At 38.3% G+C, this 21,204-nt stretch overlaps 2 protein-coding genes across 12 annotated transcripts in view; both read right to left on the bottom strand.

Annotated features, from left to right (window-relative positions):
- Positions 1 to 87: 87 nt before the first annotated feature.
- aurkaip1 (aurora kinase A interacting protein 1) lies at positions 88 to 3,273 on the bottom strand. The gene is made up of 4 exons (XM_085444669.1): positions 3,186 to 3,273; positions 1,132 to 1,237; positions 568 to 1,031; positions 88 to 374 (listed from the first exon to the last, which is right to left on the bottom strand). Exons 2-4 carry the CDS (start codon positions 1,181 to 1,183, stop codon positions 258 to 260), a joined length of 633 nt encoding a protein of 210 aa, XP_085300795.1. The 5' UTR covers positions 1,184 to 1,237; positions 3,186 to 3,273; the 3' UTR covers positions 88 to 257.
- Positions 3,274 to 6,108: 2,835 nt separating this feature from the next.
- Positions 6,109 to 21,204, bottom strand: part of LOC146684598 (rap1 GTPase-activating protein 1-like) — a 56,095-nt gene continuing 40,999 nt past the window's right edge. For 7 of the 11 annotated variants that reach the window (XM_085442765.1, XM_085442756.1, XM_085442757.1 and 4 more), the window contains 23 exons: positions 20,923 to 20,958; positions 19,839 to 19,886; positions 19,354 to 19,392; positions 18,845 to 19,036; positions 17,933 to 18,036; positions 17,388 to 17,466; positions 17,235 to 17,288; positions 16,773 to 16,856; positions 15,727 to 15,827; positions 15,434 to 15,563; positions 14,378 to 14,533; positions 14,230 to 14,301; positions 14,060 to 14,146; positions 13,771 to 13,911; positions 12,397 to 12,528; positions 10,690 to 10,767; positions 9,621 to 9,730; positions 9,391 to 9,513; positions 9,079 to 9,214; positions 8,833 to 8,944; positions 8,319 to 8,386; positions 8,049 to 8,096; positions 6,109 to 7,743 (listed from right to left, as the gene is read on the bottom strand). In XM_085442765.1, coding sequence (XP_085298891.1) covers positions 8,088 to 8,096; positions 8,319 to 8,386; positions 8,833 to 8,944; positions 9,079 to 9,214; positions 9,391 to 9,513; positions 9,621 to 9,730; positions 10,690 to 10,767; positions 12,397 to 12,528; positions 13,771 to 13,911; positions 14,060 to 14,146; positions 14,230 to 14,301; positions 14,378 to 14,533; positions 15,434 to 15,563; positions 15,727 to 15,827; positions 16,773 to 16,856; positions 17,235 to 17,288; positions 17,388 to 17,466; positions 17,933 to 18,036; positions 18,845 to 19,036; positions 19,354 to 19,392; positions 19,839 to 19,886; positions 20,923 to 20,940 — 2,073 coding nt within the window. In that variant the 5' untranslated portion in view covers positions 20,941 to 20,958 and the 3' untranslated portion in view covers positions 6,109 to 7,743; positions 8,049 to 8,087. The remainder of the gene's footprint in view (positions 7,744 to 8,048; positions 8,097 to 8,318; positions 8,387 to 8,832; positions 8,945 to 9,078; positions 9,215 to 9,390; positions 9,514 to 9,620; positions 9,731 to 10,689; positions 10,768 to 12,396; positions 12,529 to 13,770; positions 13,912 to 14,059; positions 14,147 to 14,229; positions 14,302 to 14,377; positions 14,534 to 15,433; positions 15,564 to 15,726; positions 15,828 to 16,772; positions 16,857 to 17,234; positions 17,289 to 17,387; positions 17,467 to 17,932; positions 18,037 to 18,844; positions 19,037 to 19,353; positions 19,393 to 19,838; positions 19,887 to 20,922; positions 20,959 to 21,204) is intronic. The other 4 variants (XM_085442758.1, XM_085442759.1, XM_085442760.1 and 1 more) reach the window with 4 other exon arrangements.

Here is a 21,204-nt window from a genome sequence, read left to right as displayed (position 1 = left end):
GAACAATTGCTGAAGTAGCTGACACTGAAAGTCAGCCTGGAGGTGAAAAAAACAAAAATAGAAATTCAGACACATCACACCTTGAGCTTCACAGAGGGAGTTCTTTATTAGACTATCTACACCATTATTTAGCTCATCACTCAAATATGCTTTAATTAAAGTGAAAAGCACACACGGCAGGTTGATTGTTAGAACAGTGTGATGTGTGGAGAGTCATCCAGGGTAAACGTTGGGACGCAGACTTTAATCAGAATTTTTCAGTTCCTTCTGTTTCCATGCTGTTTAATGAAGATCCTAGGTGTGCTCCATCCCTCTGGAGCCTTCTTCAGTCCCGCTCGCATCCAAATCTTCTTCAGATCCTCCTCAAAGCGTTTCTGTATATAATAAAGACACAAAGCTGGCTGTTTTATATTCATCTAGCTTTGGAAAACTGTAACTAGTGCAAATCAGACACACAATGATGAATTGGAAGGAATAAAACAATGATTGCATTTTTTAATCAAACCTCAAGACATCATAGTGGGAAAAAAAAGAAATGGTCTGATAGATGTGAAAGAAAAGTCCCACCTGCTTCTTCTTTCCTCGGCCCTCCAGCACCCTCTTTCTCAAGAACTTAGTCCGTTTTTGCAGCTTCTTGTATTTATGCCGGTTCATCTTCCGCCGCCGTATCTCTAGAACATTCTTACATCTGAGTGGTGTTACTGTACCCTCCCCGTCTTCCAAAACGGGGACGGAGATAGGCGGCAGCACCTTCTCCTCCAGCAGCTCTACATCCTCCTGTGGCTGAGTGGACTCCAGCAGCGGAGGGAGGGAGTAGCGTAGTGAGAGCCAGCTCTCCAGGGGACTTACTGACAGTTTACGTGGTATGAGAGCCTCGTCCAGCTCCGGCTCAAGCTGGACCCATCGCGGAGGGGACCTGTTGTCTGCCGCTGTTGAGTAGTTTCTCAGTTTTTGATGACGTGAAGGGCAGTAAGCAGAAGCAGCTGGTTGTAGACATCCATTCAAAGTTTCTCCATGAGCTTGAAGTGCACCTTGTCATTAAGGGGAAGAAAAAAAGTCAGATTTTAATGAAATAGAAAACATAGTATTGAATGTAGGCAGACAGATATTTGGCTATTTGTTCTTACTCACAAGTTGCTTTGTGTAATAGGCTTAGACGAGGGATGATCTTTGAGGCAAACATTGTCAGTGGTTATCCAAACAAGGTCATCAGGAATGAGCTCACTGGTCCCTGGTCCTGTGGCAATAAAAAAAGACAAAGTATGGTCTTACTCTGCTCTGTCACAGCAATCAAACTAGTAATGTAACAGTAACTTCAGACTAGGGCTGGACGATATGGCCTAAAATCCATATCACGGTATATGAAGCATGCGGGGTAACGATATATATCGCGATATATTCTTTTCTTCTGTATGACGTATTTTACACACTATAAGGCGCACTTAAAATCCTTTAATTTTATCAAAAATCAACAGTGTGCCTTATGTATGAATTCTGGTTGTGCTTACTGACCTCGAACCGATTTTATGTGGTGCACAGAAATCTATCAAAAAATGTTTTAGTGTGGCTTTGGTAAGCCCACCGCTTGATGGATTGCCGGAGCATTACGGCTGCCGTAGTCAGGAGCCTTGCGGAGTGATCCAAAACTGGGTCCAAAACTCCGACACCTTTCAGGTCCCAAAGTCAAACGAACACTGCGGCATCACTGAGAGTTAAAAACTAGTAAAGTTGTGGAGTTGTATTTTGTCTTGCAGAAATTATATCGTCAGTTATATTGTTATCGCAAATTTTCAAATATATATCGTGATATATATTTTTGACCATATCGCCCTGCCCTACTATTTAGTCTATAAAACAGGGTTCACTAAAGCACCAGTCACACATGCCTAGAGACTAGACTGTGACCCTCTGGTAACAGTGCAACTACTGATCACTTATCCATGTGCCAGCCACCTAGTGAAAATTTGTAATTTCAGCCTTTTGGCAGTTTCTTGCCATCTGCAAAGATTGCGGGTTGCTGAATGAAGTCTACGTTCATCTGACCGAGATTTTAGGTTCCAGAGTTTTCAGCAAAACTCGCTGCTGATGAAGACTGATAGAGGCACCTGAGAGCCCCACAAAAAAAACCCAACATTTAACTTTATGTAAACTGTCTTGTCCAACCAAGCTGTCTAATATATCACATTTCATAGAAAATATTGTTCAAATTGCTGCAGATGAATATTATGTTATTCTAGATGCAGAGTAGCTGATTTATGCTAATTTAAGACATGTTTATGAAAGAATGCTGAGAGTAATGCCAACTATTTTCTGGCCCTTTTCTTGTTTACTAATTTTGTGACTTGTTCCAGAGATAAAAACAACAACAACAACAAACATTTGTTTTAGTTCTCCAACCATAGAAATATTAGGTAAAAGCACTTCAGAATCACTTTATCTATTAAGTTCATACATGGAACTAACAAAACAAATTTACTTTTCCTCTGGCATTACACTCACACATAAATACAGTAAAATAACTATTTGCCGTCACATGCATAAAATAATGCAGAAAAAAAAAGATTAATAATACCTTTTTAATATATGTTACCGGATGTTAAAATTTGAATTGGATTTCACTGCAAAAATGTGAAACATTTTGACCCTTGAGCTGGGAACTGGCTGTTCTCAGGTTCTTAACCTGTAGGTCTCACTGGTTTCCACTGTAGCAAATTATGTTTCCAGTAATTAATGTTTTGGCTAGTAAAGCTGCGTGAAAACTGCCTTTAGCCATCTCTACTTTAAGAGTTACCCTAAGTGCTGGGACACTGTGAAAGGCTTATATAATGACTGTTATCAAAACCCAGAAATAGTGGATGCTAACCTCCCTCCAGGTTTAAATCAGCGGATAATCAGGCGCCCAACAGCGGGTGATTTAAAAATGAAAATAAAAAGTCCAAACGGTAAGATAGTAAGTAAATAAATAAATAAATGAAATAACAGAGACCGAAGGAAATTAAAGAATTATGTAATTGCCAACTGGCTCATCATGGCTAAACAGGCGCGTTAACCAGCAGCTCCACTTTGGACGAGAAAGCCGCCAAAACGCTCAAATATTAAAAGCTAAGGATAGAATTTTTCTGCCTTTAACTACTTGGTGGCATGTTTATAACAACTTCGTTTAATTAAAGAAAGAGTTGGGTTACCTAGTATTACTATGACCCGAGGTTCCGTCTTCAATGTGACTTCAACTAACTACTTCCGCTCCGTGCGACACACATTTAAGTCGCTTCCGCTTTCTCCGTGCTGAGAAAGGTTCCGCCGAGTAGATTTTTATTCCTTAAGGCTTTGTTTTGAAACAAAATGCCCATTCTTCTTCTTCTTCTTCTTCTTCTTCTTCTTCTTATTATTATTATTATTATTATTATTATTATTATTATTATTATTATTCTTATTATTCTTATTATTATTATTATTATTATTATCAGTAGTAGTAGTGGTAGTAGTAGCAGTAGTATTACAAATCTATCCCTTAAAAGCCAGGACCATGAGAGCACAATAGTTCACTCGATGGATAAAGTAGAGGAGGAGCTGGAGGTCTTTTATCCTGATATTACCAGGGATTTTGTTGATGTAATTTTTTCATACCATCCCTGACCAAACAAAGAGAATTTAACATCACTGGTACTTTTGTAATTTTCTTGTCCGGCATTTTCTTAATTTCTATTTCAAGGTCTTTATATTTGAAGAGTTTTTCTCTAACATTCAGAGTGAATGTTTCTTTCAGTAGGGATAGAAATGTCTGTTGGTCTGGATTTCTTTATCACTTTGCATTGTCATGCTCCACAGTGTTTCATCGCTTTTATAATTTTATTAGTAGTATTAGTGGTACGAGTAGTATTAATATTAATATGTATTTATTTATTTTTAAGATTAGTTCAAGAAGGGCTCAAATTCTTATACATATGGTGTGGTAGGCTGACAAATCCAGTGCATCGCTCAGGTCTCCACCCAGCCACTTTTCTTTTGCTAGCGCACATGGTGTCTGCATGCTGCAGCTCACAGTTAGCTCCACACATGGAGAAAATATAGTTTAAAGAGTGGAAATAATTGACAAAGAAGGTGGAAGATAAGGCAATAAGGCCATAAAGGACTATTTAGCACCTCCTGGATGTCAGCTCACGAGGTTTGTGTATTTTAAATGTTTTATTTTCTGTAATTAAGGATTTTTGATTGATTGAAACAGTATGCAGCTGGAGTATTTCTGGATCTCAAGAAAGCATTCGACACAATCAATCATGACATATTAATTAATAAACTGGAACGGTATGGGATCAGGGGGGTTGTACTGCAATGGGTGAAAAATTATTTAAGTGACAGGAAACAATTTGTGAAGCTGGGTGTCCATTCCTCATCATGCTTGGACATTGCTTGTGGTGTTCCACAAGGCTCTGTACTGGGTCCAAAATTATTTATTATCTATATAAATGATATTTGTAAGGCATCTGATATATTAAAATTAGTATTATTTGCAGATGACACAAATATTTTTTGTTCTGGGGGGAATCTAAAGGAGCTGCTGGATACAATTACTTCAGAAATGTGCAAAATTAAAAAATGGTTTAACAGGAACAAACTATTGCTAAATCTAAGTAAAACTAAAATTATCTTATTTGGGAATTCCCTTAGAAATGCACAAGTGCAGATTCATTTAGATGGTGTGGAAATTGAAAGAGTACTTGAACATAAGTTTCTTGGTGTGATTATAGATGATAAATTAAACTGGAAGTCTCATATAAATCTTATAAAAATAACAAAATTTCAAGAAGTGTCTCAATCTTGAGTAAAGTAAAACACATTCTGGACCACAAATCACTCCACATTCTCTATTGTTCCCTGATTGCACCGTATTTGAATTACTGTGCAGAGGTTTGGGGCAATACTTACAAATGTTCGCTATCATCAATCTTTATATTACAAAAAAGGGCCATAAGGATAATCCATAAAACTGGTTACAGAGATCATACAAATCCACTATTCTTAAAATCAAAAATTCTAAAATTCACAGATCTGGTTCATTTTCTCACAGCACAAATTATATATAAAGCAATAAATAACTTTAATATTAAAAAAAATATTAAAAAAAAATATAAAAAAAAATACACATGACATATAATGTAATTGCAAGGAGGTATTTCTGTAGTCTATTGATACTAGATAGTGGAAAAGGGGTGGGATTAAATAAGCTTATACTTCTTTCTGCTCCTTTTTGAACAAGAACGTTATTTGGAGTTGTGGTTGCTCGTTTTCCTTTTGTTTTGCTTTGTTCATTTGTCTCTTTTAATTCTATTTTGTTGTACTTTTTCAACATGTTCAAAATAAAGATTCAATCAATCAAAAATTGACACTACGTACAAGAGCGCATTTTGATGTGATGTTTTGTTTTATTGTTTTATCCGTGAGCAGTTCTCACGGGTTGCCAAGACCAGAAAAAACCCTGTTCTATACTACATCGTGCGTACTTCAATCCTAGAGGGTGCTACACTTACTTATTAGCGTGTTGTTGTTTTTTTTAAAATTAACTAATTAGTATTTTATGCTACTACTAATGTGATGAATCTTCAGGCAATTATCAGTATATAAAACTGAAACATTGAGCATGTTCAAAACTTGGATTTTCCTATTTCTCTTGCAAGTCTGTACATTTCTAAAACGCCTGTGGCCGGCACTTATGTGGCTTGCAATTGTTGGGAAAAATTCGAAAACTAGTTTCGGTTATGGCTCAGTTTTATTTCCCTTTAACTCATTAAATCTGAATATGTGTCTTTCCTCCATGTGGCACAGTTGCATAACCAGGGAATTCTCCACTTTTAGATCGCTCTAGTTTTGAAAGCTTGTGGGCAGCCACATCGAATCATTTATTCATGGGGGTTTCTCGCTCAGCTTTCATTAAGTTTGTGGGAAATGGAACACCTACAGTATGAAGGCATTTCTCCATATGATTTCTACTATCAGGCATTGAGACAAATAGTATTTGTGTGAGAAGAAAAGGATGGAAAGATGCTACAGCTAAGTAGCTTTCACTAAATGTTGTAATGCAACACAAGGAAAGAAATATGCAATAGATGGTAAAGTTCTCAGGGTATTTATTTACAAAAACCAAAAATAACATCAAAGACAAAACATTCATTTCACTGTAAATCCTGCTGCCCATAACTTGTTTGCTTCACTAGCTATGCTTACACCATCAGTGTGCAACATAAGGCAACTGAAATGATCAGCTGGATGTACTGTGAGATTTCCCTTTAACAGAACAGTCTCTGAAATTATCTTAATTTATAAAATCCTCTCAAAATATTTCAAATTTGAGGTTATGGAAAAACAAAATAAAAAATGCAAAAAAATTAACTTGGCAGTAATTGGTCAATCCTATTTTGAATTATCTGCCTATACATTACACATACAGTCCTCAAACTTAACATCTATTTACAAAATCAGTAGTGGTATTTAGCGTTTTTGTCTTGCTTTAAAAGCAAATAAAGGTTCACTGTTTCATTATATATCTGCATTGCAAATTTACTGCACTCAATGAAATCCCAACCCCTGAAATAGACAGAGCTTTACAGATGACAACAATATAGTTCACACCAAAACAACACAGACAGTACAAGCATATGACTGGCTGTTTGTAGTCTTTGTAGTCACCATAGAGGTACAGCATAAATACTACTTTAAAAGGAACCAAATCAATAAATAAAAAAGTACATTAGAGAGAGAAAAAAAAACAGCATAATGTTGAGAGCTATCTCCATATCAACATTTAAGACGGACAAATCAGTTAAATCACTCATTGATTGGTACAGTATGTTTATACATTAGCAGATTTTAAAGATTTATGCCACAAATTTTTAAACTAGTGTGCTTAAAATTATTCTAAATGTATTAGTTTCACATTTAATCTAATACTGCTTTCCCGTTATTGGCTGCAGAACACGTGAGTGAAAAAAAGTGAGGTAAAAAAAACTGAAGGCCAGGGAAATTGTTTAAATTATAAGGCCATTTCAAGGTATTTACAATACAATGCTATCTTTACCACAAACTATGATGTTAAGTTTGGTAGGTAAGAGTGGGCCCTGGAGCAAAGAACACAGTTATTTGCTGCAGTTACACTTGTATTTTACCCAGAAAATAATCACATTAACAGCAATGTTAGAACTTTTTATCACATTGGATATTTTGTGACAAAATACTCAAATCTGATGCCAAATATTTTGTATAACACGTACACTGGAAATCTTCATTAAGCCAATATCGTGGTTGATTTGGTAAAACCATCCAGGCAGTTCACTTGTTGCATCAACAGTCCTTCACTCAGTCTCAACAGAGAGCACAATGGCACTGTCTTTACCGTGTATAACCAGCACACCTCGGCTTTAACGAGACAACTCAGACAAGGTAATATCTCATACAAATAAAACAATTATATTTGTGCATTTTGGAACAAAGGTCAGGTTATAAAAAAAGAGGCAAAGAACAGAGTGGAAGGAAAGAACACTGTGCAAAAGCTGAGCCCCTCTGTGCATCATCCACTCCAGTGTCCTCCAGGTTTCTCTAGATATGCTGAACTCTGGCCTCACCGAGCAGCGGACTGGCCAGGCTTTTTCTCTTTTTTTCATCTTCTTTCTCATTTTCCTTCTCATCACTGGTCATGGCGAATGCCTGCACTTGTCTCATCTCCCAGAAGGATTGTGACTTATGGGAATGCTTTTGGAAGAGAAGAAAATTCTGGTCAAAACTTTAATACAAGTGTAAGAATGTATAGTATTCATATAATTAGTGATATTTAAAAATAAATCCAGTTTTGCCAAAACACAGATTTGCTTTCTTTTTGTTTATTCCTCAGTACTGTTGACGAGGATTATGTATAAAACTAAGACAGAAGACTGTTGTATAACAAATGCTCACAAGCAGCATTTTGGTTTAGTGCATGTGGATACTGTGTTTCGGAACCATCTGTAAATAGTAAACCTGTGGATTAAAGCCATAAGTGTGCAGAGAGGAATTCCAACCTGAAGATGGAGATCCAGGACACTACCAGGTGAGTTGAGCTAACAGTTCTGCACACGGAGCAGTGAAAATAAAAAGAACGGTATCAGTAACAAGTCGCAGAAATTAGTGCAGCACTGCAGAACAGTAAAGCAGAGACTGTATTGGTCTATAGGAACTGGTCAGTCTTACAGAAGAGCATACATTTGTTGTGACTGCAAATTAAAAGAAAAAAGTGCAATGAACACAAATGAAAGCACAAGATCTTAGTATAGAGCTGGCTGATTACTCACTGATGAGGACTGCTGATTGTGTGATCGTTCCAGTTTCATCCCCTTTGCTCGATCAGGTTTACCAGGCCCTGAAGGATAGGTTAGCAATGTGTGAAAAGACTCATACCTGATATAGACAGTTATATAAATATTAAATGATACAATATGAATCATTTATGTTTTGGAAAAAAAAGAAAGCTTTTACTTGTTTTGCAGAAGAAATAGAAAGTCAACTTTATTACACGTTAAAGAGGTTAGATAAAAGACTATACTTGCTAATTAATATTCTGAAAAGATAGTTGCATATCAATTTCTCATTATATATTACACTTGTAAAAAATATTATTTTTTATTATATGTTAACATCCTCATTACAATCACAAAGCTACATGATTATTTATTAGCTTCTTATTACAATAAGTCATGAATTGAATGCATTAATTATGCATTGCTTAACCATGGGCTTTCTTCACTTTAACCCTTCCCTTTAAACTTTTAATACGCTGGACCTTGTTCACAAAGCTGTCTCTCTCACCTGGGGAGCTCCCACGACTGGTGGTAGTAGTGTTACTGTTGTTGTCCTCCAGCCAAGTGTTGTAGGGGAAGGAGTCTCGCTTATGTGGTGTTCCAGCAGATGACAGACTCTCCTGGAGAATATGGCAAGGTGACCAAGAAAACCAGATTATGTAGATTATAGTGAAAAAACAAAAATGTGATAGCTTAAATACAATTTATAATTTGTGTTTCTACATGTAGTACATATACAGGATACACTGCTTACCATGCCTGTGTCGTATTCCTCTGTTGCCTCTGTCTCATTCTCCTCCACCACACTAGCAAAGCTGCTGGCATTGGAGGACGAGCGGGAAAGGTCGTGGGCCTCAGGGATGGATGCGGCCCTGCCAACAAGATAAGAACTACACCCTGGGTTAACAACTCCAACCTGATTTTATCTTATGTATAGTGATACTACATGTTAACCTAAGGGAGGATTACCCAGCAGTTACACAAATACAGGAATGGCAAAACATGCTATTTAAAATTTTCAGTGAGTGTCCAGGGGATATGGTAGGAGCCTGTTTATTATATATACCTGTTCTTGGTAGTTGTGAGCACCTCAGGAGAGCTCTGATTGGATGAATTGTCAGATTTGGGCTCTTGAGAGGCGTGGCCACTGTCAGGTGTCTTCTGAGTGTTTGGGGAGTTATCTCTACTGCTACAAGTTAAAAAAATAGTGTGAAAAATAGGAAAAAAAAGTTATTTTATGTAGACGATGGTCTACAGGTATATGCTATGTAAATGATCACAGGAATCTTCTCCCACCTCTTCTCCTGGACTTCTTGAATGTTTTCAATGCCGATGGCACTGCTTCGCCGGGAGCTGAAAGGGCCAGACTTTTTCCTGGTTGGGCTTTTCCCTGGGATTATCAGAGACTGACAGGGAAAGAGGAAAACCGTTCAGGGACAATGCCAAAATATTTCCAATACCTTGTATAATAAACTAGGTTCGTTTCAAGAGCTTATCACTTTAGGTATTTATGACTGAGGAGAGCTAATGGTTACTTTGACCACTGAACCATTCATTTGTCGTGTACTGTATCATAGAGAACAGTTTGGCAAAATTTCAAAAACATATCATCCTGAATTACCAGGCTGAAGAGTAACACTGCTCCCTCCGAGCTGTCAGTATGATGAAAAAAATGTTAAAATATGCTTTTAGCAGCTTAATGACAAGCCCTGGTGGCAGTCTTTCAGCCAGAACAGAGCACACTAAGGCGGGAGATGAAAGATGGGTTTAAAAGCTCCAGAGCCTAACACTAAATATGCTTTCTCAGCATCTGCTTTGTTCGTTCAATCTCCCTTTTAATGCTCTCGAAATGAGAACTTTAAAAAAAAGAGGCTTTTATTTAATGTGGCTTCAAAGAGCAGTGGGGGTGCAGGGGGCGTTTTTCACAATTTCTCTGTAAGGGGCTTATTAAATTATAAATATTCATTATTTTTTAACAAATACAGAATTAAGCACACTGGAATGAAACTATAGAGTAAAACTGTAGCAGGTGTGCACATACTGCAGTAAAGCAGAGAAGAGAATAAGTAGAAGCAAATACTCTTAACAGTTCACACATATATTAGTCTAGAAAATATAAAAGATTGGACTTGCTAAAGCAACTAATTCACTGGAAAATGGGCAGGACTATGTTCACAGACTAAAATGATGATGCCTTTTAAATAATATATCCTGTCTGTAGCACACAGTTTCTGATATACACATTAGGGAGCTGAAATGTGCAGAGAAACATGTTTGGCTATGATGCAAAGGAGCCATGCAAACAAGAAAAGGAAACAAAGACGGAAAGCAAGTAGTTGGAGAGTAGTTAGAATTAGACATGAACCTCTTCTACTGTTCCTATCCCTATGGCACTGCCTCGGCGTCCATATTTACTCGGACTTTTGCCTGGGACAAGCAATGACTGATAAAAACAGTGAGAAAGAAAGAGACAGAAAAAGAGAGAAGAGACAGAAGAGAGAGTGGTGATGACATATGAAAAAACAAGGAGAGGTGGGAAAAAGGGGGAGGAGGGGAGAGAAAACATGAGATATATACAAATACATATGAGATATCATGCAGTAAGTCATGTTGTCCAAACAAACTACGAAAGGCGTGTTAGCTGGAGAATACAGGGGGAGATATTTTGGTTCCATGGGTGCGACACAGGCAGCTGAATGGGAGAGAGTTATGTGAGCTGTATGTCTGAAAAAGGAAAAGGAAGGTAAATTCAGCGGAGGAGGGCACACAGCATGTTATACATTAGGAATCAAATCAAGACTGGCTTATGAACAAACAGTAAGCTCATCAGTCATACTCACTGATGAAAGATATTATATAAAAGTCTAATATGTCTAACACAGAGAGAATTAACTTAATCAGTTTATATAAGATACACAGTATCTCTCAACATATACCCTACATATAACAGACAGGCCACCATATGTAGTCACTACTGATGGAAAACTTGTAACTGTAACTAAGGTAACAGTCATATTTTACTTTCAACTGTGAAAAAAAAAGAAAAATAAGTGTCCAAACACAGACTGTATACAAAAGCTAAACCTAGTTTTCAAGGCTTTTTGATTACAAAAAGAAGTTCACTTTCATCAAAGTGTACAAGAAAACAATCCTTGACTCCCTCCATGTACCCACTAAGCATGTTCTGAGTTAGTTTTTGATCTGTGTGTTAGGTTTTTAATCATCGCTTTCAGGTGTTATTGAATACAAATTTATGTTTATTTTGCAAATTATAGCTCCCATGGTTCTCTGGGAAAAATATAGAGCAGGGTGGGCCTTTCAGATTGGGCTTATCTTATAATTGCCAAGCTACTGAGTGCCCCCCAGTTTCATAATGGGAGTTAGTCCATGCTCATGAAATCCAGTTTTTAAAAAAAAAAACAACTCAAGGCTTTAAGAAAAAGGGGCACCAACCTCATGGTGGCTGTGTCTGTCTTATATATGCAGCATATATGTGCACAAGTTTAGTTACAGCAGTATTTCTGAATAAATTATTTAAACTGAAAAACACCTGAAAAGATTTACAACTTTTCCTCTTGATGACATAAATATCAATTTCCCCAAAAAATGAATTTAAAATCATTGCGTGATTATTAAAAGAAAAAATGTAAGCATACCCACACATTATACACACTATCACACAAAGACAACTCCAACCCATGTTAGAAATGAAGTGATCGCTCATTAACAATGCAGATGCATGGGCATTTAAATCACGTGAACACAATTAGAAAAAAATGCTTTAACCCATTCAGCTTGTGTCCTAAACATATCCACTTTCATGACTGTTAAGTCAATCCGTTTTGGTAGTGGTAGACAATGTGCAACCTTTGCAAAGTGACAGTCAAGTTTAAGACTCAGGCATAATTGCTTCCCGTGTCCAAGTGTGCAGTCGCTCTCTCGCTGTGAGAAGTTAGTGCTGCAGGCAAGTGAAAGAGAAGGGGGTATGAACTCTGTTAGATCTGCAGAGGGGGAGGCAGAAGCAGCGAGGCTCACCTCGCCGTAGGTACTGGAGGAGTGGGACTGTACTTACTATCCCTGGGAATTTAGGGCTCTCTGCGGGGTTGTGGTTAAAGTTGCCGCTCAGGCTAGTGGAGACTGTGTGCGGCTTCTTGAAAGTAAGACCCATGGCATCCATAGACTGGCTTCTGCTGCGCATCACCCTCTACAGAGAGACGAGGAGGAGGAGATACATTCAGATGGTGCTGACCTCTCTGACCCCTCGGTATCACTGAACAGGCCAAGAGGAGCCTGGGGGCTGTCCCTGAACACTGACCACTACAGGCAGAGAGCACTGGCCAGATTCTAATTCTAACAGACAAGAAAGCGACAGAGAACACTAGTATGCTTTAGTGCCTGAAGGAGGTTCAGATGAGTCATTTTTATTTAGGTAGGTGATAAGAGAAGAGAGTGGGAAGTAGAAGGGCCAAGTGGCTCAAAGATGTCTGACCACACTGAGTCTAATCAGAGCCAGAAGAAGTTTAAAGCCCAGTGCACCTTTTTACGAGCATGAAATAATGTGGAGAGGCAGAGGCGTCTGATGATGAAAGGAAATTATCCGTTCCATCCACATTCCCCAAATTATGACACATGAAGATGATAGGATCATATAGATACGTGAGCGGTGGCACTGAAACGTGGCGAATCACAAAACAACTATAAAGCATGAAGAAGAAAAGCTGGGAAGCAGAGAGCGGTATGTTCCAGGAGGACAGAGCAGCAGAGCTTCTCTTCATTCAGATACAGATTAAGAAAAACCTTCTACAGCTCAGTCTGCATATAGACAAGAACAGAAGAGAAATACTGCCAGAGAGAAGTCGCGCTCATGTTCACATAAAAAAAACATCTCTCAACAGGTAACAATGAATACTAATTAGAGATGCCACTTTACAGGCTAATATTAAAATGTAATTTAATACTAAAAGTTTGACATTTTTGAGAAATATACTGATTCCTGTTGGGAGTTAGATCAGAAAATCAGTCTCAAATCTGTCTGCAGTATAAAGTCACAGCTAGCAGTGGGTTATCTCAGATCAGCATAAAGGCTAGAAACAAAGAGCATACTGGCACCTCTAAAACTTACTAATTAATACATTATCCAAGGGCAGAAATCGCTGGTTTTGTATGGAATAAAACGACTGAGTTGTCTGAGAACACTGTTTGCCTCTGAGGCAGGTGGAGCTTCTCTCTTTTATCAGTGTTTTTGCTAAGCTAAGCTGCTGAGCTTGAATTTAAATGATGTAAATAAGAAAGCTCCTTTTGTTTTGCTTGTGCAAGTAAAACATAAAACCCTAGTTTCTAAAACAAGACTTTGAATATGCAAACTAGCTTCAACTTTTTCTTTCTGAGAGTTCCAGTGAAGCTGTCGACCTGAAGCTCCAGCCTCTGCTTCTGCTTTTCCAGTTACCTTAAAAGACTCAAAGAAGCCTCCTCCTCCAGCATTCCCATTTTCCAGCTTATCGTCCTCTCCTCCAACACCCATTATGGCCTGGCTGTTTAAGTGGAGCTCCTCATAAAGAGTCTCCAACAAGGCCGATCGTGTTCTCTCCTGTCGCGCGCGCGCGCACACACACACACACACACACACACACACACACACACACACACACACACAGAAATGAGGCAGAGGGAAGTAAATAAAATTTTTAAGGCTGTCAAAAGACGTAAAATGTTTTAAGTCTTTCTTAGAAACTTACCTCCAATTTGGCAAATTTCTCAGCTTTGTAGCAGGCATATTCTGCATTGATTAGCTTAGTAAAAAGGAATTCATGGAATTCGGGGCCCTGCAAAAAAGGATTAGTGAGGTAAGGCATCTTCTCGGAAACTAAAAGATGATCAGTGAGGTCAAAGATCTTCATCTTCTTACTTTTTTAAAGATGGCAGGGTTTGGGAGGGCGGGGCCAAAGAAAGGTACATCATCCCGTGCTGTAACTGACACCTAGAAAGGAAGATAAAGATGAAGTGCAATAAATGCTTTCAGGAGAAAACGTCATAAATGAGAGGAAGCGGGTTACCTTGTAGAGAACATTGTCGGAGCAGGGGTTGACCACTTGGACTACAATGTAAGCGTGGAGAAAGTTGGAGGCGATCATGTCTGGTACAAAGGGAGTATTTTCTTCTTGGAAAACGATGGCGACAATGTCATTTCCTATGTGCCTTTTTCTCTGCAACTGCAACATAACAGCCCAACAGCAACTTAGTTTTATACATAAATATATATACATATTTTATATAAAAGGGTGTAAATGATTATTTTCTCATGTAACAATTGACATAATGAAAGGAGACAAATGCCAAGCATTAGATGAAATGTATGAACAAAGTTAATGCTCCCTGGAACTCCCTCCCTGGAAAAACAACTGGTTTTTCTACTGATTACTGTTAGTATCATATTACTGATAACACAAAGCTAGCTAACCAGGAATATTTCCAACTGAAAACATCTAAAAGGATTAAGTGGGATGACAATTACACAGCATTTGCGTTAAAAAAGAAAAGACTACACAAATGTCTTTAATTTCTAGCACCAAATAAAGGCAAAGTCTGAATCTTTACACTACTAAGTCTATGAAACACCACCAGGGGGTGCTGTTTCCTCGATGACAACCTCCACAGAAACAGTTTGCTCAAAGTAGCCCATATGTAGCACTCACTGCTGCAGGAGAGGCTGAACATACAGGCATTGGTCTTATCTCTGTTTGTGGATGGCTTGATAGTGAATGATAGCATTTTTCATCTTGCAATCCTCAGTTTTTGTGTGAATGTGTGAGATAAAAGAGAAAAAAAAGTTGCTGCGTGAGCAATGCAGTGCTACATCTCAGCTTTAAATCATCTTGAGGAATGAGTGCTGCTCACAGACGCAGACACCAAAGCATTTGCTGAAGTAATATATCTCAAATACCAGGGAGTTGTGTTGTTTTGTTTTGTTTTTTTGTAATTTTATACTGCAGGCTTTTTGCACAACAGGGATGCACATATGCAAAATATGGTTCTGTGATGCCCAGAGGGAACCTGCCTAACCATCCTTTGAATCATAAAAGGTGTGTTAGTCTGGTATTGCATTACAGTACCTGCTGGGTGTCCCCCTCTGTGTAAGGCAGCTTTGTGGACACATGAAACATGACCTCTTTGTTGCGGTAGTTGCAGTAGACAGATTCTGTGCCAGTCTGCCCGTGAGTCACATCTAACCCTCCGCGGAAACTGCAAGCACACAGAACCATGTCTAGGAGGATATTCTCCACCATCACTGCAGCAGCGTCACCACCTTTCATGAAGCTAGTCTGATGTAAATTGTAGTGGCATTATGTTATGAAATATTAGATGGGGGATATCGAATGCATTCAAACCACTGTGAGGACTTTACCCTTTAAAGTTATGCAGCTCAATTTTCTCTCCGAGAAACTCCAGGAATTCTACAAAGGCATGGCTCTCTTTGTTGTTGCCAAACAGCTCTTCCTCTGAAGTCTGTAACAAATAAAATTAATTTTAAAAATAAATAAGCGAGCGAGCTTTTTGCAGAACGATGAGAACAGTTTGTATGAGTACTGCATAGTTTGCAGATAGGTTCCTAATGACAGTGACGATATCTGAGAAGAAAAGGGAAAACTAATTATGGTAAGGTAAAATTGTTTTTGCTAAATAGTCAGCAGTGGCACAGTGAGAGCTGTATGTTGCAAGTGTTATTTTTTTCTGGAACAGATCACTGGGGTCAGTAACTAGAAGCGAGACAACGTGTATCCAGTGTGTGTTTTGCACTTTTGTTCAGACACGGTGCATTTGCATTTGAGATAGCAGAGGTTGTTCCAATTAATTACAAAAGTAGGTAGAACATTTGAAATAAGGCTTTAGGAAACATTATGATTGTGATGGACTGCTGATTATCAATTGTCAGTAACTAGAGCGATGATCTGAATAAAAATGCCTCCTTTAAAACAAAGGGATGCTAACAATACCTGGGACAAGGTCCCACGGCTCATTTCACTATTTATGATTTGCTTTCTCTGTGCAGTGAGCCTATTTGATCATGCCTGAACATCCCTCCTGAATGTAAGAGGGTCTTTTCTATCTTTGTGAGAAGGCCAATTAGATCATTTAACATGTTTAACAATACATTTCAATTTCTGTAGTATTTGCAAAATCAAAAGAAAAGATTTCTACACAGTGATGTCTCGATTTAAAGGTAGAAAAGCACTCAACACCTCTTTTGCCACCCCACATAGTAAACAAGAGGGCTGTGATTGCCTCAGAAAATGAGAGGGTGTGCTGAAGGCAGCCACAATGACTGGGCTTAAGTGAAAGCCATAATTAAGACCACAGAGGACCAAGTATAATAAGCTTCCTTAAAAATGGATGCAAGTACTTCTACAACACTGCTTTTGCACCTGATCACATCCAGGCTTTATTGCTTACCTGTCCAAACTTTTGATAGATGACTCCAAACTTAAAATTGTTGCTTATCACATGTTCATCGAAAGTAACAATAAGTCTTGAAGCCTGCAAAAATCACAGATATAACGTTAAAGAAGATGTATATGGCTATATCTAATTATATTTATCTGCATATATGATTTATTTCTCCTGTGTATACAAGATGTTTTTTTCCTTTTCTTTTCTCTCTCTCATTTTTCTTTTGCTAACATGCTTCAGTGCAAAGGTTGATAAAAACCTCAATCCCATTCAAAGATGTACTGAAAAGTTTGACTGAAGGTAATATGAGGCTTGCAGTATATTATTAAATATGAAATTCCATCATTTCCCCTTCAACTGTAGGATATTGCTTAAAGCAGCTGTGAAAAAATCTAACCAGATGCTGAAAGCTCATACTTCTGGGCCTAGAAAGAAAACCCTGAAAATCTGTGATCCAGAACTTACTTTGGGATAAAGGACAGGATAAAAGCGGTCCACGTTGACCTCTTCGCAGACAAGCTTGAATTTAAAAAAGCCGTGGGAAATAATGTCAGAATGTGCTGGAAGTGTCACAGCAGCTTATCTTTAGACAAAAAAAATATAAAAATGGCTTCTTACCTTGGCCATTTGGACCACATTTGGAAACTCTGTCAGACAGGAAATGGGGATCACATCGTGGTAGGTTTTCAGCTTGGTCCTGATGAAGCCATAAAGTAATTAGTGTGGGTTTTATAGCCATATAACACGAAGCAGCGTTTCTCAGAATCTATCAGTTGGTGCAGAGATGATCCGGTATGGACCATGATCAAAGTTCCCCGCCCTTGCCTCTCTTTGCCTTCTCTCCCTTTCACCATCCCCACCCACTAACTGGCCAAAATAGTCCATCTGTTACTCTTCTGTGGAAATTACAGAGCTGTTGACACTCTTGCTGGCTTTACGACTCTTATGATAACACCCCAGGCGGATGTGTGTGTCCGGTCAATGCTGGGCAATTTAGGGGGTAAAAAATTACTCTGTAGCTAGAGCTTGTTGTTCACAAAAGAGGCAAAATCTTACACATTAATTACTTCAGATTATGAAGTAACCAGGCAGACTTAAATTGTTGATTTTCTCAGACAATTGGGCAACATTGTACTGAACCCTGCATGAAAATTAAGTGTTACCTGAGCATTAGACGCAGATGTTCCTGGTCACCGATCACCTCGTATTTTAGGGAGAACACCAGATGTCCAAGGACACTGTCCACTGAATAGTAATTAAAGTGTTCCTAAGGGCACAGCATACATTAGTACCACCATTAGTATCTGTCATAAAGAGGCACACATGTGCACAACACGGGTAAATGTGCTCCAGTTCATTCATTTCCTGTCTGAGTTCCTTTGTTTACTCGTCCTCTGCTACATGCAACCAATTTTGTTTACTGGTATTATGTGTTTGCAAGAACACTTGCAAAGTGTAATGCATCTTCATTAGCCACAGTGTGTGAGGTGCCTAATTGTGAGGCAGGCTTACTGTTTGTACTTTATTATGCAGAGATTTGCTTATTTCCTATTTGTCCCATTACTGTAATGAAGAAGAAGTAATGCAAAATATTTCATGACAGCAATGAGACTCATTTGAAGAGGAAGGAAGCTGTTATAATGAGAACATGACGTGAATATGACTTTGGCAATATCACTGTGGAAGAAAACAAATCTCTGAAAAAATTGTAGTAATTTAACTAACTTAGTACAGTTATTAATATTCTCATTAACTGTAATTTTAACCATGAAATAGAAGAGAATTTGACAAATATAATGGGGGAGCAATGGGGGAGATATTTAAAATGCATCCAGCTAAATATAATCTATCAGGGACATCGAAATGTCACAGATGATATGGTTAAAAACTATGCTAAATATGGTAACTTACTCAGTTAAGTAGGTTTAAAATAGAGCTGCAGAAGAGGCAATACAAGGGGAGCCCTTAGCCAGGACTGCAAATCAGCAAATGCAAAGCTGATTTAACTTAATATGCAAACTACAGTTTACTTGTCAGCAGCTCCATGTGTTTCTGTCATGTGCAGAGTAGCGAACCTTGCCCAGGAAATGTTTCCTGAAGAGCGTAGCCAGGGTGTTACATTCCAGCTTGGTCCGAGTGTTCGGGGACAGAGGCTGGAGAGGCTCCGTGTCTCCAGCCTGGCTCAGCTCATGGTTGGTCCCTTCAATCCAGTAGCCCCCAAACTGTGGCAGGAGGATAAGAGGAAAGGGGCTCTTTCTCCCCAGCACCTGTTTCAATAAAAAATAGCAATGAAACACAAGGTTACTTCTCAGAGATAGACAATGAACTAAAAATTTGACTTGAGAAAAAATTAAAAAATTTTAAAAAATTAAATTAAAATGAGATTCGATTAGCCTGAGTATTTACTAGTTTAATAAGAATGCTCGTAAAATTTCTGATCACAGCTAGTCTTTTGAGGCTTAAATGAACATTTTATTGAGACTTTGGATGTCTACAACACTGAGTCAACTGCTTTCAATATTTCTATGCTTTTATTGGAATAAAATAATAATAGTAACAATAATACTGCAACACAGCTTCGTACCTCATGGACACTTGGGTACGGTATGTAATCCTCCTCAGTCTGGAAAAAAAAAAGAAAAATGCTTTGTTTCCTCATCGAAGAAGGACAATAACAACAAAATAATAACGACTTTACATTCCCAAAGGACACTGTTTCAGAGTAATTGCATAACAGTTATGCAATGAAAATCTGTTTAGCAATGACACAGAAATCAGCCAGCAATGCACACCTTAATGAAAGTAAGACTATTTGGCACACTGGTGATATAAAATGCTTCATCACTTTATAATTATGTGTTCAAAAGCCCCTTTCAGAACTTTAGTCTACAGAGCTTAGCATCCCACTTGCTTGTTCCTGTATGGAACATGGGCGTTTCAGTGCATTATGAAGAACACGTTGTAATACTGAATGCTGAAATAATTGCCATGTCTGTCAGAGTAAGATAAGGTGGAGCAGCCGTGGACAGTGAGAATGAATAATTTGTGTTGCTACATGAAGAGTTATACCTTAAGAGGCGGAGGAAAGGTGCACCTCTGCTCATCCATCCTGTTCCCCTGTAAGAGAAGCAGGTTACAAAAGGACAGGAGGGTCACACAAAGTGGCATGGAAGTCCACAAATACCTAAAGTCAAGCACAAAACCAATCTATGAACACAAACTGTGACATAAACAAAAGGCAAAAAAAAAAGATCAAACTCATTATGTAACAGCTCAGTTTTCCCCAGAGATGTGCAGCAGGCAACAAAGCAAAGTCAAAAAAGGGACAGATGGAAAAATACAGAAAGAGATCCATTATGGTCCTCAGAGTGAGGAGAGTGAAAGACGTTACAGACGTGAGTCTGGAAGTGACAGAGAACTTTATTAAACACACTGCAGAAAAGTGTGAATAAGAGTCTTGGGGTTAAAAAGATTTATAAGTGACAGTCGTACAACTGCACATGGGGTGTGTCTACGTGAAAAGAGAGTGAGGAGGATCGATGCAGAAAAAGAGATGCAGCGTTACTAAATCAAGGCTAGATGATGGCGCCGACCATCATGGAAGACGATGCAGTCATCAATACACTGTCCATCAATACATTGCCAGTGGAAATAGACAATCCTGCGTCACGTCCCATGCAAAAGAAGAATTACTGCCAAACATGAAAGAATAGTGTAGTGAATAGTGAAGCACCATTGTGACTGCAATTCATATTTTTTAAAAAGAAGATAAATGTGCATTTAAAAAAATAATGCACAGATGTTCTATTATAAAACACATGTCTTGTCATTGGGAAAGCATGAATACAGAAAACATCCTTCCAGAGTCGTCAGAAACCAGGAAATAGATTCTGAGGTGAGATAATGAGCTTACAGTTCGGCAAGCTAAAGTTTCAACCAGAACGTTAACAAAGACACCGAGACAAACACATTGACAACACTCCTCTGAAAATACTCAAAATCCCTCTCATGTTCAGAGAGATTATGAGTACTGCAGCAAAGGAGAGCCAAAGTGTTGCAGAATTAGGAAGAGACACTGGCTGGTTAGTTGCTTATTGAGCACAGCTTAGAGAGCCAAGACAAAATACAGAGATGCGATCTTTTATCATCTTACCTGCATCTTTTCAATCATTTCAAATAAATCTGGGGTCTGGAGAGAGGAGAATAAGATTCAATGTTTAGGCTTCTTTGTCTTGAGTGCAGAGGTTAGTTTGCCTTTGACAGGCGTTAGTGAAGGTTCGCTGAGTTCAACACTTTAAAATCATCACACTCCATCCAGTGACAGAAAAAAACATCTCTGGAACACCGCCTTTACATGGTTATTGTTAGGGTGTCAGATCTCACTGCTATATTTGCAATACTGCATGATGGGATTACATTAATTCAAGATAATGTG

The sequence above is a fragment of the Copadichromis virginalis genome, linkage group LG20 (genome assembly GCF_057382275.1).
Source record: "Copadichromis virginalis isolate Kocher_CV1m ecotype Utaka linkage group LG20, C_Virginalis_male_GT1.1, whole genome shotgun sequence".
Lineage (NCBI taxonomy): Eukaryota > Metazoa > Chordata > Actinopteri > Cichliformes > Cichlidae > Copadichromis > Copadichromis virginalis.
This window is presented reverse-complemented; position numbering and strand designations above follow the sequence as displayed.